The sequence below is a fragment of the Grampus griseus genome (genome assembly GCF_964374135.1).
Source record: "Grampus griseus genome assembly, chromosome: 3".
Lineage (NCBI taxonomy): Eukaryota > Metazoa > Chordata > Mammalia > Artiodactyla > Delphinidae > Grampus > Grampus griseus.
In genome coordinates, this window is record NC_139019.1 from 59795680 (window position 1) to 59810876 (window position 15197).

Consider the following 15197-nt stretch of genomic DNA (forward strand, 5'->3'; position numbering starts at 1 on the left):
TGGCCGCTGAGCCTGCGCGTCCGGAGCCTGTGCTCCGCAACGGGAGAGGCCACAACAGTGAGAGGCCCGCGTACCGCAAAAAAAAAAAAAAAGATTGTGTACCAGTGAGGAGGAGTGGGAGTGGAGCGGGGGAGGCGTTTGTGAGAACATATGTTGGATTCTTTCCCGGGCCGGGGCACGAACCCACGTCCCCTGCATCGGCAGGCGGGCTCTCAACCACTGCGCCACCAGGGAAGCCTTATATATGTTGGATTCTTTTCATTCTCCTCTTAGTGACAGTGATTGATGGCATCTAGTGGGTCCCTGTTTGTCACTTCCTTGGTACAGCTGCTAGTGGGGGTGGGAGAAATCAGGAAGGGCTGGGCAGAGGACACAGCTAGGGGAGGAAGGGGCTCTTGATATGGTACTAAAATGACGTTTCTCACAGTTAAACTTACCAATGGTGTCTTCTCCTGCTGTACTTGACTACTACTAAGAGCTACTCTTTTTTGATCTTTTAGACTCTAGAAGAACCAGCGTTCATATCTCTGTCTTATTCCCCATTGCCAGAAAAGGGTTAACTTTGAGCACAAGATACCTGTAGTTTAAAGGGAATCGGAGAAGGAGGGAAATTCATCCTGGATGCTGTTTTGACTGATTATGTGTATATTTTGAAATTTGACCTGGCTTTAGCTATGGAATTCTCTTGGTGTTCTAAAATGTTCATTATTTAAATGATCCCCTGGGCTTCCCTGGTGGTGCAGTGGTTGAGAGTCCGCCTGCCGATGCAGGGGACGCGGGTTCGTGCCCCGATCTGGGAAGATCCCACGTGCCGCGGAGCGGCTGGGCCCGTAAGCCATGGCCTCTGAGCCTGCGCGTCCAGAGCCTGTGCTAAAAAAAGATCCCCTATTGAATATTTGGTTAGGAAGTAGGAGAAGGCTGTAAAAAGGCGAGTTGCGGGTAGGGAGGGGTGTGGTAAATTAGCTAAGTTTACAGTGATCTTATTAAGCTTGTTGCTTGCATTTTCCTGCCTGCGTTGAGGCAAAAACTGTCTAAAAGTGCAAGAACAGTAATTATTTTGTGGTTAGATCATGAGCACAATGCAGCCAAACCGAGGAAGGAGAATCTGCTTCATCAAGTCTTCAGCTGTTGGTTAGGCCAAAATTTGTGTGGAAGCCTCCAGTGGGTGTTGATTTGGCAGGAAACCCCTGCCCAGTTCTTCTGGTTCTTTCTTCTTTACTTTTTCTCTGTTCCCAGCTCACGGTTACCTTCCAAAATGGAAGGCGCTTTGCACTGCAAATGACCATGACAGCCTCGTCTCCCCTGTAGCAAGTTCTAAGGAAGCCAGGTAGACAGAGTCCAACTTTTGAGTTCAGGTCTCCGAGGCACTTGGGTCCGCTGGTTTCACTACAGGGTGTTGTATGCCCCAGTGGCCTCCATCCAGCGGACTTTGCATCTTACACTTTCAGGTCAGCACAGCCAGGCTGCTTAGGTGCTTAGGAAAGATGCTCTTTGAAGAACATGTGGTATCTGGTGGATTCTTTGGAACATTACACTTTAAACTGATGCTCACCTGCCTAACTCCTTTTTCTTCCTTTTGATCAACATTTGTTTCTTGAACACCCATTGCGTGCTGGGTACTTTTCTACCAGGTGACTCCACAGATGGTATCTGTTTTAGTTCTCATAACATCTCTGTGAGGTAGCTGGTGTTGTACCTAATCTTTGAAAAGGGGAAACTGTGGCCCAGGGAAATGGTTGCACACTAAGGTAATCACGACTAATAAATTGCAGAACCAAGTTTGAAGCTAGATTTTTGAGAACCCAAAGTCCAGTGCACAGCTGCACCCCATAGACACCTCTGAAAGTGACAGCAGCCTCTTCAGCCATCCCAAAAAAGATGTTCACCTTCATCTTGTATTATCGCACCTCGCTTTGGGAAAACAGAGTCTATGAAGATCTGAATTGGCCTGTTTTGGTTTTGGAGAAGGCTCCACTGTGAGTTTCTTCTTAAGAAGTGAACCTTCCTAGGCAGGTAGCTTAAGCCCTGTTCACCGAGTTCATTGTAGACAGTTTGTCAGAGCAGAGCAGAGTGTGGCAGACACGTGTGCTACGGAGGTGACAATCTGTATTGGAATCTCAGCCTACTAGCTGTGTAGATGTGAGCAAGTTGCTTAACTCTCTGAGCCTCTTTCCTTCCCTGGTAAACGGGAATCATACCGATCCCATCAGGTTAGTGTGAGAATACATTCACGTAAGTGCCAAGTGTCAGCTAAGTGCCGAGCAACGTGCTAATCCCATGGGAGCTGCCATCATTTGTGGTTGGCACTATCAGGATCGAGGGAGCTCCATTAGAGTGGAAACCTGGCTTGGGAACATGTATAAGTATTTGTAGAGCCCCTACGGAATACCGTTTAAACCCCTAACTTGTGTAAGGCAATAATAAAATGTGTGTGTGTGTTGACAGGGGCTGGTGGGGTGGTGGGAGCAGAGGATGGCTTGGATTAGCCACAGTGGGATGTTGCAGACTGCCAAGAGGAGAGAAGGCATGGTGGACATAGCAAAATGCTGGCTTAGTTGCAGCCCCACGGAAGTGTGCGTGGCAGACAACTAGTGCTGAAGGACAGATGGGAACAGTGACTTGTGTTGGCAGTTGGGCAGAGTGGTCCTGGGATATAGCACCGAGCAGTAAAAGCTCTGCTGTCTACTTCTCAAGGTGTTTATTATGTGCCAGGCACTGTTGTTGTGCTTTTTTCCATCAACTCACAACAGCCCTCTGAAGCAGACTATGACTATCCCCAGCGTACAGATTAGGAAACTGAGACACAGACAAGTTAAGTCCGTTCCCCAAGGCACACAGCTGGTAAGTGGCAGAGCTTGGGTTCCATCTCAGGCCTCTGCCTGCAGAGTTTGTGCTTTGAACCATTGCACTATATGCCTCTCAAAAGACAGGCAAGGGCCTTGCTCTTACGGCGTTCACATTCTAAGTAGGTGAGTCTGTCCAACAAATAAATATGATACAATCTGCCAGGTAGTAAGAAATACAATGAAGAGAAATAAAATTGGGTGAGGAGTTTTAGAGGATGGTGGGGGTTGATGGTTTAGCTAGTGTATTATTTGCTTGGGCTGCCGTAACTAAATACCACAGACTGAGTAGCTTACACAGCAATTTATTTTCTCATGGTTCTGGAGGTCCAAGATCAAGGTGTCTGTGGAAGAGGTTTCTTCTGAGGCTTCTCTCCTTGACTTGCCAATGGCTGCCTTCTTGCTGTGTCCTCACTGTGTTTCCTTCCGTGTGTGCACAGCCCTGGTGTCTCTCTTTGTCCTAATCTCCTCTTCTTATCCCAGTCATTGGATTAAGTCCTCTCCAAATGGCCTCATTTAAACTTAATCGCCTCTTAAAGGCCCCTTCTCTGGATACAGTCACATTCTCTTGTACTGTGTGGGTTAGGACTTCAACTTATGAATTTGGAGGGGACACAGTTCTGACCACAACGTTCTGCCCCTTTTCCCCCCAAATTTCTGTCCTTCTCAGAGACAAAATGCATGCATCTACATCCCAGAAGCCCCAAAATCTTAACCCATTCTAGCATCAACTCTGAGTTCCAAGTCTCACCAAAGTATCTAAATCAGGTGTGGATGAAACTTGAGATGTGATTCGTCCTGAGGCAAAAATTCCTCTCCGGCTGTGAAGCTATGCAACCCAGAAGTTTTGTGCTTCCAAATTACAAAGGAGGGACAGCCATACAATAGACATTCCCATTCTAAAAGCGAGAAATTAGAAAGAAGAAAGGGGGTGATGGATCCCAAGCGAGTCTAAAATGTAGCGGGGCAAATTCTGATTTTAAGCCTCCAGGATAATCCGCTTGGTGGTCTGTCCTTTGGGCTCACCAGGCTGGTGGCCCTGCCTTCCAGACCCATGGGAACTCAGGAAGAGATAGCCTTGCCCTTTAAGGAGGAGCCGGTCTGGGCCTGTGGTGGGAGTGGCAGCCCTCTCAATCTCTGAATCTCCTTCAGGGTCATTCTTCCCTTATCCGGATGGATAACTCAGCCAGAAAGCTCTGTTGTCCCATTCCCTAGAATCCCAGAGGTCTGACGGCCTTCCTTCACTGTTGCCCTGTCTTTGTCCCCTTTAGTCTAAATGAGCATAACCCCAAGGAAGAGTTGCTCACCGCAACTAGAGAAAGCCCGCGCACAGCAACGGAGACCCGGTGCAGCCAAAAATAAACAAATAAAAATAAATACATAAATGTATTAAAAAAAAAAAGAGAGAGAGAAAATAGGCTTGTGGTTCCCAAGGTAGAGGGGTGTGGGGAGGGATGGATTGGGAGTTTGGGATTAGCAGATGCAAACTATTACATACAGAATGAATAAACCACAAGGTCCTACTGCATAGCACAGGATATTCAATATCCTGTGATAAACCATAATGGAAAAGAATATGAAAAAGAATATGTATATGTATAACTGAATCACTTTGCTGCACAGCAGAAATTCACATTGTAAATCATTTGTGCTTCAATAAAATTTTTTTTCAAAAAGCCCCTCAAATTCCAATTTTTAACTCTCACGACTCAAACAGAAGAAGGCAGTCTCACAGCCTAGTGTAAAATAAAAGTGGTAACAGGACACTCCAGCCTCCTTCCAGAGTAGGAGTAAAGGCCCCATGGTTTGGAGATGCAGACGCTTTCACTCTTCAGTGTAAGGTCAGAGCATAGTACATTCGCTGTCAAAGCGGAGCAAACGTCCTAGGGTTCCATTTATTCCCTTGGAACTCCCTCTTTGTCGTCACCTACCTCACAACTGTAAGTGACAGACAGCCGCGGCTGCGTCTTGCGGGTGCTGTTGTAACTGGGTGCTGGGTATGGGAAGCTTAGAGTCTGTCTAAATGGGGTCACCTCCTCGAGAGGTAAATATCTGATTGGTGCCTGGAGTTAGGAAGAATTATGAAGAGCATATATTTAAGCAACAGTGTAGGCTGTGAAGTAATTAACAAATTTTTTTCAAAATTTCTTTCAAAATAATTTTCAAAAGTTAATCAGACATATTGCAGATTGGGCTACAAAGTTTGCAGGCATTCTTATATCCATAAATGCCTCAGGCCGTTCCACTTATTTCTATTTTCCTTATCCTATGTTTAAGAAACATAGAGGAAGAAGGGTTAAAATAATGCATTCAATATCATTTTCTAAGAAATAACTCACCAAAGAGATTCTTGGAAAAATTTATTTAAAGAGAAGGGAGGGACTTCCCTGGTGTCGCAGTGGTTAGGAATCTGCCTGCCAACACAAGGGACATGGGTTCCATCCCTGGTCCGGGAAGATCCCACATGCCACGGAGCAACTAAGCCCATGTGCCACAACTACTGAGCCTGCGAGCCACGGCTACTGAGCCCATGTGCCACACCTACCGAAGCCCGCGCACCTAGAGCCCTTACTCTGCAGCAAGAGAAGCCACCGCAATGAGAAGCCCGCGCATCGCAATGAAGAGTAGCCCCTGCTCGCTGCAACTAAAGAAAGCCTGCACACAGCAACGAAGACCCAATGCAGCCAAAAATAAATAAATAAATTTATTTTAAAAAATAGATAGATAGATAGATAAAAAAGAAGGCAACCATGTGAGTGACATCTGGGCACCAGCTATCTGCTAGGTTCCATACTGGTGGTGTTTCATTTAATCCTCCATAACTCCTGAACTAGTGGCATCCTAACATCGGTGAGAATATGAGACTTACTGCTTAGGAAACTGAGGGACTTTGCCTGATTCACCACGTGGAACCAGGTCTGGAAAGTACTTGATGCTCAAAAATATTAATTGGATTAATTAATCTGTCAAGGTTACACATCTGGTGAGCAAATAGCCCAGATTCAAACTTGGGGACATGCTAATAATAATTGTGGTTAATGTTTGCCAGGCTCTAACTATATGCCGGGCACAGTGCTAAATATATTATACAGATTCTCATTTACTCCTTACAAAAGCCCTCCAAAGGTAGATAGTTTAAGTATCTTTATTTTACAGAGAAGTCACTGGTATTATGCTAGAACTAGGATCTGAACTCAGAAAGTGTGAGCCCAAATGCCATGATTTTAGTCACCAAATTGTACTGCTTTTATCAGTTACCTGTCATTTCATCATATGAAATATTACCAAGTGATTTGGGAAAAAGGAGTTCCATGGTCAAAAAATATTGAGGGGAAACATTGCATCAAAAAGTAAACTTGGTTCCTGACTTCAGGAATTCTCTGAGCTTTCAGGATGCTAATGCAACACATGAATCCTCCAGAGAAGACATAGAATGCAACATTTTCTAAGTTCGTTTGGCCCCCTTTCCCACCAGGACAGTATTAGCATCTCACTGAGCCAGTATTCTGTGGAACACAGTTCATGAAATGCTTGCCAAACTCGACAGAGGGTTGCTGTATCATCTCCTTCTTAAAGAGGAGAATGAGAAAGACGTCCTCAAAAGCCTGCTCCGTGCCTGTTAGGTCTTGGAGTCATATATTGCTTCTTTTCATGGTATTGTAAGTCTGTGTTTTAAAGAAAATAATTAGCATTATTTTAATATTTCACATCATTTTCTTATAGTGAACCAAATAAATTTTATATGAGAGAAGGCTGGGGGCCCATGGATGCCTGCCTCAGTTGTGCAATATGTGTTTTTCGACATCCCTGTTCCCCTGAGCTAATTAGGCTGATAGAATTGTGGTGACAGTTTTTTTGTTTTTTTAATTGAATATAGTTGATTTACAGTGTTTTAGGTGTATAGCAAAGTGATCCAGTTTTTTAATATGTGTGTGTGTATACTTTTTCAGATTCTTTTCCATTATAGACTACAAGATATTGAATGTAGTTCCCCGTGCTATACAGTAGGTCCTTGTTGTTTATTTTATGTATAGCAGCATGTATCTGTTCATCCCAAATTCCTAATTTATTCCCTCCCCTCCTCGTTGTGACAGTTTTGCCTCAGCCTCCAGTGAATGGAAAGGTTTACCGTGAGAACTGAATCTAACCCTGACTTCTGACATTTTACTTCTCATTGGCACAAAAGGTGACCAGTTACACTGTACACGTAAAAATAGCTGGTCGTTTTTATCCTTTTGTAAAATATTTCATATGCTGATTTTCAAAATGTTTCAGGAGAGAAATTGACTTGTAGTACTTGAAAGTTCACGGATTAGGGCACTACATTAAAACAGGGTTTGTGCAGAAAAAAACACACTTTCTGTTTCTAGGCCAGCAGCTCTACTTTGGGGACATTTATTTCATACAGTGCTGTATGATAGAGACCAAGATTTATAGTTGGAGATTTCCTGAATAACAACTCAGATAGCAAATGCCTCAGTGAAACAACTTTCCTGTGCTCTGCAAAGCAAAAAGTAGCACAATAGAATGGATGGTTTGTCTCCAGATTTCTGTGAGGTGGTATTTTGGCTTTTGGTTTTGTTTTGTTTTGTTTGTTTGTTTTTGGTTCTCTTGCAAGACAAAATGACATTAATTATTTTTCTTTTTGGCCTTAACCTAAGATTGGAAAATTTTTACCTTTCTCTCCCCTTCATCCTTCTCCCAGTATCCTCCCCTGCCACACACCCCTCCTTCTCCGGGTCTCACTTGGAACGGACCTGGTACTTTTCCACACAGAGCTACTTAACGAAAACCATCTCAACTCAAACAACAAAAAACAAAAAAACAAATTTGAAGACAGTCTGCTTGAATGATAGAAAGGAAATTCCTTTTACCTCCATTTTGTTGTTGCCTGGTAAGTGATTCAGATTTTCCTTCTGCAGAGAGAAGAGAACGCAAGCAATACTAATACAAAAGAGCCCCATTTCCTGCCCCCCACCCCACCCCCCGAAAGGAAAATAAGGTTCTGCGACAGCCTTGAAGATGCTCATAAGGAATAGCTTCACCTCTGGTTTGGGATGAGATGTTCACATATTGGTGTTGAGGTTCAGTACGAGCAACCAATGGAAGGAACAGGGAAGAAGCAGTAAATGCGAGGGCAGCAGGAGGAGACACAGGCCAATTCTGGTTTTCTGTGGGTTTTCAGGTCAAATTGAAGACAGTCTTTTTAACCAATGGTGCTGAGACAACTGGATGTCCACATTCAAAAGAATGAATTTGAGGGCTTCCCTGGTGGCGCAGTGGTTGAGAGTCCGCCTGCTGATGCAGGGGACACGGGTTCGTGCCCCGGTCCGGGAAGATCCCACATGCCGCAGAGCAGCTGGGCCCGTGAGCCATGGCCGCTGAGCCTGCGCATCCGGAACCTGTGCTCCGCAACGGGAGAGGCCACAAGAGTGAGAGGCCACGTACCACAAAAAAAAAAAAGAAAAAAAGAAAAAAAAGAATGAATTTGGACCCTTACCTCTCACCAGTACAAAAAATTAACTCAAAATGGGTAGAAGATATAATAAATATAAGAGTTAAAACTATGAGGCTCTTAGAAGAAAACATAGGTGTTTGTGACCTTCAGTTAAGCAGTGGTTTCTTAAATATGACATCAAAGTACAAGCAAAAAAAGAATAGATAAATGGGGGACTTCCCTGGTGGTCCAGTGGTTAAGACTTCACCTTCCAATGCAAGGGGGTGCAGGTTCAATCCCTGATTGGGGAGCTAAGATCCCACATGCCTTGCAGCCAAAAAACCAAAACATAAAACAGAAGCAATATTGTAACAAATTCAATAAAGACTTAAAGAAAAAAAGAATAGATAAATGGGGCTTCATCAAAATTACAACCTTTCTGTGCTTCAAAAGACACGGTCAAGAAAGCAAAAAGACAAGCCACAGAATGAAGAAATATTTTCAAATCATGTACCTGATAAGGGATTTGTATACCAAATATATAAAGAACTCTTATAACTCAATTATTTTAAAAAACCCAGCTAAAACATAGGCAATGGATTTGAAATGACGTTTTTCTAAATAAGATATGCAAATGGGCAATAAGCACATAAAAAGATACTCAATATCATTAGCCATCAGAGAAATGAAAATCAAAACCATAATGAGATGCCACTTTGTATCTACTTAGGATGGCTATAATCAGAAAGACAGCTGAGTGTTGGCAAGGAGCTGGGGAAATTAGAATCCTCACACAGCGCTGATGGGAATGTAAAATGTTGCAGCTGCTTTGGAAAAGTCTGGAAGTTCCAAAAAAGATTAAACATAGAGTTACCTTATGACCCAGCAATTCTACTCCTAGGTATATACACAAGAAAAAGCAGAACGTATGTCCTTGCAAAAACTTACACACTAATGTTTACAGCAGCATTATTCGTAGTAGCCAAATAGTGGGAAAAACCCACATGTCCCTAAACTGATAAATAAAATATGATATATATCCATACAGCAGAATATTATTCAGCAATGAAAAGGAATGCAGCCCTAATATATCCTACACAATAGATGAACCTTGAAAACATTATGGTAAGTGAAAGAAGCTAGTCACAGACGGCCATGTATTTTATGGTTCCATTTACATGAAATGTCCAGAATAAGTAGATCTATAAACAGAGAGTAGATTAGTGGGTTGGAAAATTGGGAGTAAACAGGGAATATTGTAAATGAGTTATAGCGCTTCTTTTCAGAGTGATGAAGACGTTCTAAAATTGTTAAGTGATGGTCTCACAACCCTGTGACTATGCTAAAAGTCACTGCGTTATACATCTTAAAAGAGTATATTGTGTGTGAATTCTCTCTCAATAAAGCTGTTATTAAACACAACAAAATCACATAATTAGTGTCGTACAGAATTCCATTTATAATTTTACACTCTTGGACTAAAACTCAGCTCAGAGTTTTAAGTGACCTGTTCCAGGGCATCCAGCTAGTGATTGGAAATCCAGACTTCCTGAACATCAGGCCAGTTGTTTTCTGTATTGTGATTGCGACAGGAAGTTTGACCCCAACAGACCATAAAAATCCCACTTAATGAATTGCATTGATTTGGCGGGGTAACACTAGCTTTGTAACAGATAAGCCACTGAGGCTGAGGTTGGTAGTAGAAATGTAATTCTTTTTCAGGTAACATTCAGTAGCTTAAGGCGAGGATGAGGGGGTACAGGAGGCTCCTTACCACGCAGATAACCCAGGTCCCCGGGTTCCTCAGGGACCCAGGCTGATGGGAGATCTTCCATCTTCTTTCAAGGTTGCCCTGAGCTTTAACATCCTGCTAGCAGACGGGGGGAGGGGAGAGTGGAGGCTTTTGAAACATAGGTCCAAAGGATATTCAGCCCACGTGATGACTGGGTACTCGTTTAGAAGCTTGCATATCATGGCCCCTGCTTCCCTGTGAGGTAGTTTAGTACCCTGAGAGCAGTGTTAGGGAGCCAGCCTAGCTGGTTATGCTGGAGCGGAGTTTGCTGACTGTTCCAGAAGAATGGTCTTGCTATCATCATTCAAACGTTATTGATCATATACTGACTAATAATTGATAAGTTTCCAAGCTGTATATTATGAGGAGACTCTTAGAGATCCTGCCTTGTCTGGCCAGAGTTCTCGAGGAGGTGACCCCATTTAGACAGACTCTAAGCTTCCCACACCCAGCACCCAGTTACAACAGCACCCACAAGACGCAGCCGCGGCTGTCTGTCACTTACAGTTGTGAGGTAGGTGACGACAAAGAGGGAGTTCCAAGGGAATAAATGGAACCCTAGGACGTTTGCTCCACTTTGACAGCGAATGTACTATGCTCTGACCTTACACTGAAGAGTGAAAGCGTCTGCATCTCCAAACCATGGGGCCTTTACTCCTACTCTGGAAGGAGCCTGGAGTGTCCTGTTACCACTTTTATTTTACACTAGGCTGTGAGACTGCCTTCTTCTGTTTGAGTCGTGAGAGTTAAAAATTGGAATTTGAGGGGTTTTTTGAAAAAAAATTTTATTGAAGCACAAATGATTTACAACGTGAATTTCTGCTGTGCAGCAAAGTGATTCAGTTATACATATACATATTCTTTTTCATATTCTTTTCCATTATGGTTTATCACAGGATATTGAGTATCCTGTGCTATACAGTAGGATCTTGTGGTTTATTCATTCTGTATGTAATAGTTTGCATCTGCTAATCCCAAACTCCCAATCCATCCCTCCCCCACACCCGTCTACCTTGGGAACCACAAGCCTATTCTCTCTCTCTTTTTTTAAAAATAAATGTATGTATTTATTTTTATTTGTTTATTTTTGGCTGCACTGGGTCTCTGTTGCTGTGCGTGGGCTTTCTCTAGTTGCGGTGAGCAGGGGCTACTCTTCCTTGCGCTGCACGGGCTTCTCATTGCAGTGTCTGCTCTTGTTGCGGAGCACGGGCTCTAGGCACGCGGGCTTCAGTAGTTGGGGCACACAGGCTCAGTAGTTGTGGCTCACGGGCTCTAGAGTGCAGGCTCAGTAATTGTGGCGCACGGGCTTAGTTGTTCCGTGGCATCACAAGCCTATTCTCTGAGTCTGTTTCTGTTTTGTAGATAAGTTCATTTGTGTCATAGTTTAGATTCCACATATAAGTGCTATCATATGGTATTTGTTTTTCTCTTTCTGACTTACTTCAATTTAGTAAAAATTATAATCTCTAGGTCCACCCTTGTTGTTGCAAATGGCATTTTCATTTTTTATGGCCGAGTAATATTCCATTGTATATATGTACCACATACATATTCTTTGTCTGCTCATCTGTTGATGGACATTTAGGTTGCTTCCATGTCTTGGCTGTTGTAAATAGTGCTGCTATGAATATAGGGGTGCATGTATCTTTTTGAATTAAAGTTTTTTCCGGATATATACCCGGAAGTGGGATCACTGGATGATATGGCAACTCTATTTTTAGTTTTTTGAGGAACCTCCATACTGTTTTCCATAGCGGCTGCACCAATTTTCATTCCAACCCACAGTGTAGGAGGGTTCCTAGAGGAGCTTTTTGATGTCTTTCAATTAGTAGCTTTATGGCCTTGGCTTTTCTGGGCCTCAGATTAGCATCTGCAAGTGGTGATCCTAATAGCACCTTTCCTTATGGGGTGGGCTCGAGGATTAAATGATAATCCCCGTCAAGTATTAAATCCAGGTTCTAGAATAAAATAGTGCTAATAAACACTAGTTACCATTGATGGTAATAGCATTTTCTTTTGACTTTCAAGGTAGTGAAACACTGATGCCTAATGTTGCAAAAATGCTACATTTACCAGTCAGTGGCAGTGTCCTAAAAGACGTTATGATGTAACTGTGATGCTTGGAAAACATTTTTCCTAAGCAGTCAGAATCTTTCATTTAATAACAATCTGTTGGGTGCCCACTATCTGTAAATACATTTCCAGGACAAAGGGATTATGAAAAGGAAGAAGAGATGGCTTTTGCCTTTGAGTACTTCATGATGTCATATGCATTAGCAATGGCTACATTTTAAATAGGCTATAGTTAACCTAAGTTTTTAGAATAGTGTTTTCAGCCAGCTACACATATATTCTAACACAGACAAAAATTAAGGTGATTATCCTTTTAAAAAGTAAGACCAAGTCTAAAATATCACACTTCAAAGTTGTTTTTATTTTAACGTCCTGCCCCTCGGTCCCAAATGTCAATTTATCTCCCCCACTCCTACTACAAATTGTCAATTTACCTCTCTGCCACCCTTCATACATCTACCCCCGATTACGGGATTATTATAAAGCAGTTATATACTGTTGTGTTAGAAACAATTTTGTACATTTTTTCAAGATAATTATTTGAAAACAGGTTTGTTTTGATGTGAAGTAGCATAATGCCGTAATTTGTAGTTTATTTCGATTAGAAACTTGGTCTAGTGCAGTGGCTTTTAACTTGGCCAGATTTTTATCAAAAAGGCAATGTTGTTATTGATTTCTTACATTTTTAAAAATTCATCAAGGCTTTGGTACTCTTACGTTCATTTGAAGCCCTTGTTTGTTATGTGAAAGCAAACTTGTCATCTCATTTTATCAGTTCCTTGTTCTCCCAGTTTCCCCAGTCCCCCTAGGATGTTAGACCTGGGAGAGACCTTAACATCCCATCCTTCTCATCTCCTGCCCCTTTAGCAGAGGAGAAAAATGAGGCCCAGAGAGGTTAGGGGGCATGCCTGGGGTCACACAGTGGATGTGGGGCTGAGTCCTCCCTCCACATGGGGCCCCTCTCCCTGGCTGGGAATATTCTCTTTCCTTTGACCCCCTCCTGCACTTTCTAAGCTGTCACCAAGTCTTGTTACCGTTTCCTTGAAATGCCTCTTGTTTTCCTTCCTTCCCCTTTCTTCCTGTCTCATCCAGTCCCTCCACTCCTCACAATGGGAGAGGCTGACAGAGCGCTTTATCTTTGGGGCATCCATCATACAAGATTACTTTTCTCTAATTACCACTGTCAGCCTGTCACTCCTCTGCTGCGAAGATGCCCAGAGCTCCCTGCTTCCTGTGGCAGCAAACGTCGTCACTTGTCTTCACGCCAGTTCCCTCAGAACCTCACTTCACTATATGTGCTCAGCGTTATTCCTTTCTTCCCACAAACCCCAAAGGCCCAGAGTCTTCTCTGGGTTTGCTCTGTGAATCAGCCATGTTTCCTTTATGGCTTTAGTATGTCCTGTTCCCCAGCTCCTAAGCGCTTCCCCTGCCTTTCCAAAGACTCCCCTTTTCTAGGCCAAATCCAGATCCCACCACCTTCTCACTGTTTTCCCTGTTACTCCAGTGATAATCCAACAATCCCCTTTATTCCCCAACTTTTTCTTCTTATGCACTAACATGTAGCATTGGGCAGCATAGCCTCTCTTACATGGCTCCCTGGTTTTTCCCCACAATTGTGTTGCCGTCTCAATTATGCTTAATGCTCTTAGAAGGCAGGGCTTATGTTTATGCTTTTCTCATATACTCCACGTTTTACATTGCCTAAATAAGTGGTCAGTAAATACTCCTTGCTTATTAGGGACTCTTTGAGCTTTTCAAAGATGTTGGCCAGAGCTGCGAGCGATTGAGACGTTTCACAGTGTTCACTGCTTGGATCACGATCGGTTGTTAATACTGCAGAACAGCCCTCTCCCGACTGCCAAGTGTTGATGGGATCGGCGCTGTCGCTGTTAATGATCTTCTGCGGGGACTGGCTGTATAGGTGTGGAGCTCACACTCATAGTTGGTGATTGGGCGGTGGGTTCGTGGCAGGGAGGTGAGAGCTTGCACCCCTGCCTCTTGGATCTTACAGTAGGGAAGAGTTCTTCAAGAATGGATAGGAAGCGCATTATTCTCTGAGCTCCACAGATTCTCAGCACACCAGTGTGAAATGGGAACTGGCCTGGCTCCCCTCCCACTGTGTGTTTTTGAGCCAGTAGTGACCTTGGTGCTCTCTTTTCTACAATACTGGCACAATGTCCTAAGATTTAATCTCATCTTTTTCAAAATCCAGTAAATAGCTTCCCCAAAAAAGGTAAGCATGCTGTAATAAGTTCCTGGTATTGGAAAAAGGAATGTGCCCTATTTAAAGAAGACAGCGTCTGCTCTCTGAATTTCACTGTCCCTTTTCCACGCTTCCTACCTTTCCTGGTAGTCATTTCCAGACTGAGGCAACTGCAAATTTTATTGCACCTGGGACTACACTCTCCCCACAGCATAACCCCTACAAGAATGTCCTCCACTAAGGGCTCATAAACTTGGAACTGTTTTTTTCTGTAATGTCAGCAAGACTCATTCCACCCATACAAATAGGCTTTGGCCTTTTTCCTCTTTGGCACAAAAGAGAATTGGCAGAGACTCTGATAAAAGTGAAGTCGACAAGCTCTGGCTTGGAAGTGAGTTCAGTGCCTCTGGGCTTGTCATCCCCCTTGTTCCTGTGTGTTCTGAATTCTTGTCCCACCCAGAAAGTTCTCTCTTCCCATCTGTGACACCTAAAGATGTTTCACATCCCGCTCCCTTTGTTAATGTCTCCATCACAGGTAGTAAGATACTGCATCTCTTCAGTTATAGAAAGTTACTTGAACTGGAGTCACCTTAAGGTTTTTTTAATCCCTTTAGGTGGATGGAAGTCTGCTTAGTGGAAGAATTGCCACCAACCACTGAACTGGAAGAAGGGCTCCGGAACGGAGTTTACCTTGCAAAGTTAGCCAAGTTCTTTGCCCCCAAAATGGTATCGGAGAAAAAGATCTATGATGTGGAACAAACACGTTACAAGGTAACTGAGATCTAATTGGTCTGGCCTCCAGCTCAAAGTGGACGTTCAGTCTTTCCCTTCCTTTCCTTTCTTTTAGTG

The 15197-nt window shown here is 43.3% G+C and overlaps 1 protein-coding gene across 1 annotated transcript in view; it reads left to right on the forward strand.

Moving 5' to 3' along the window:
- The window catches only part of IQGAP2 (IQ motif containing GTPase activating protein 2), a 289265-nt gene that overhangs the window by 128877 nt on the left and 145191 nt on the right, over positions 1 to 15197 (forward strand). The window contains exon 3 of the mRNA XM_082650860.1: positions 14963 to 15119. Within this exon, the coding sequence (XP_082506986.1) occupies positions 14963 to 15119 (157 nt within the window). The remainder of the gene's footprint in view (positions 1 to 14962; positions 15120 to 15197) is intronic.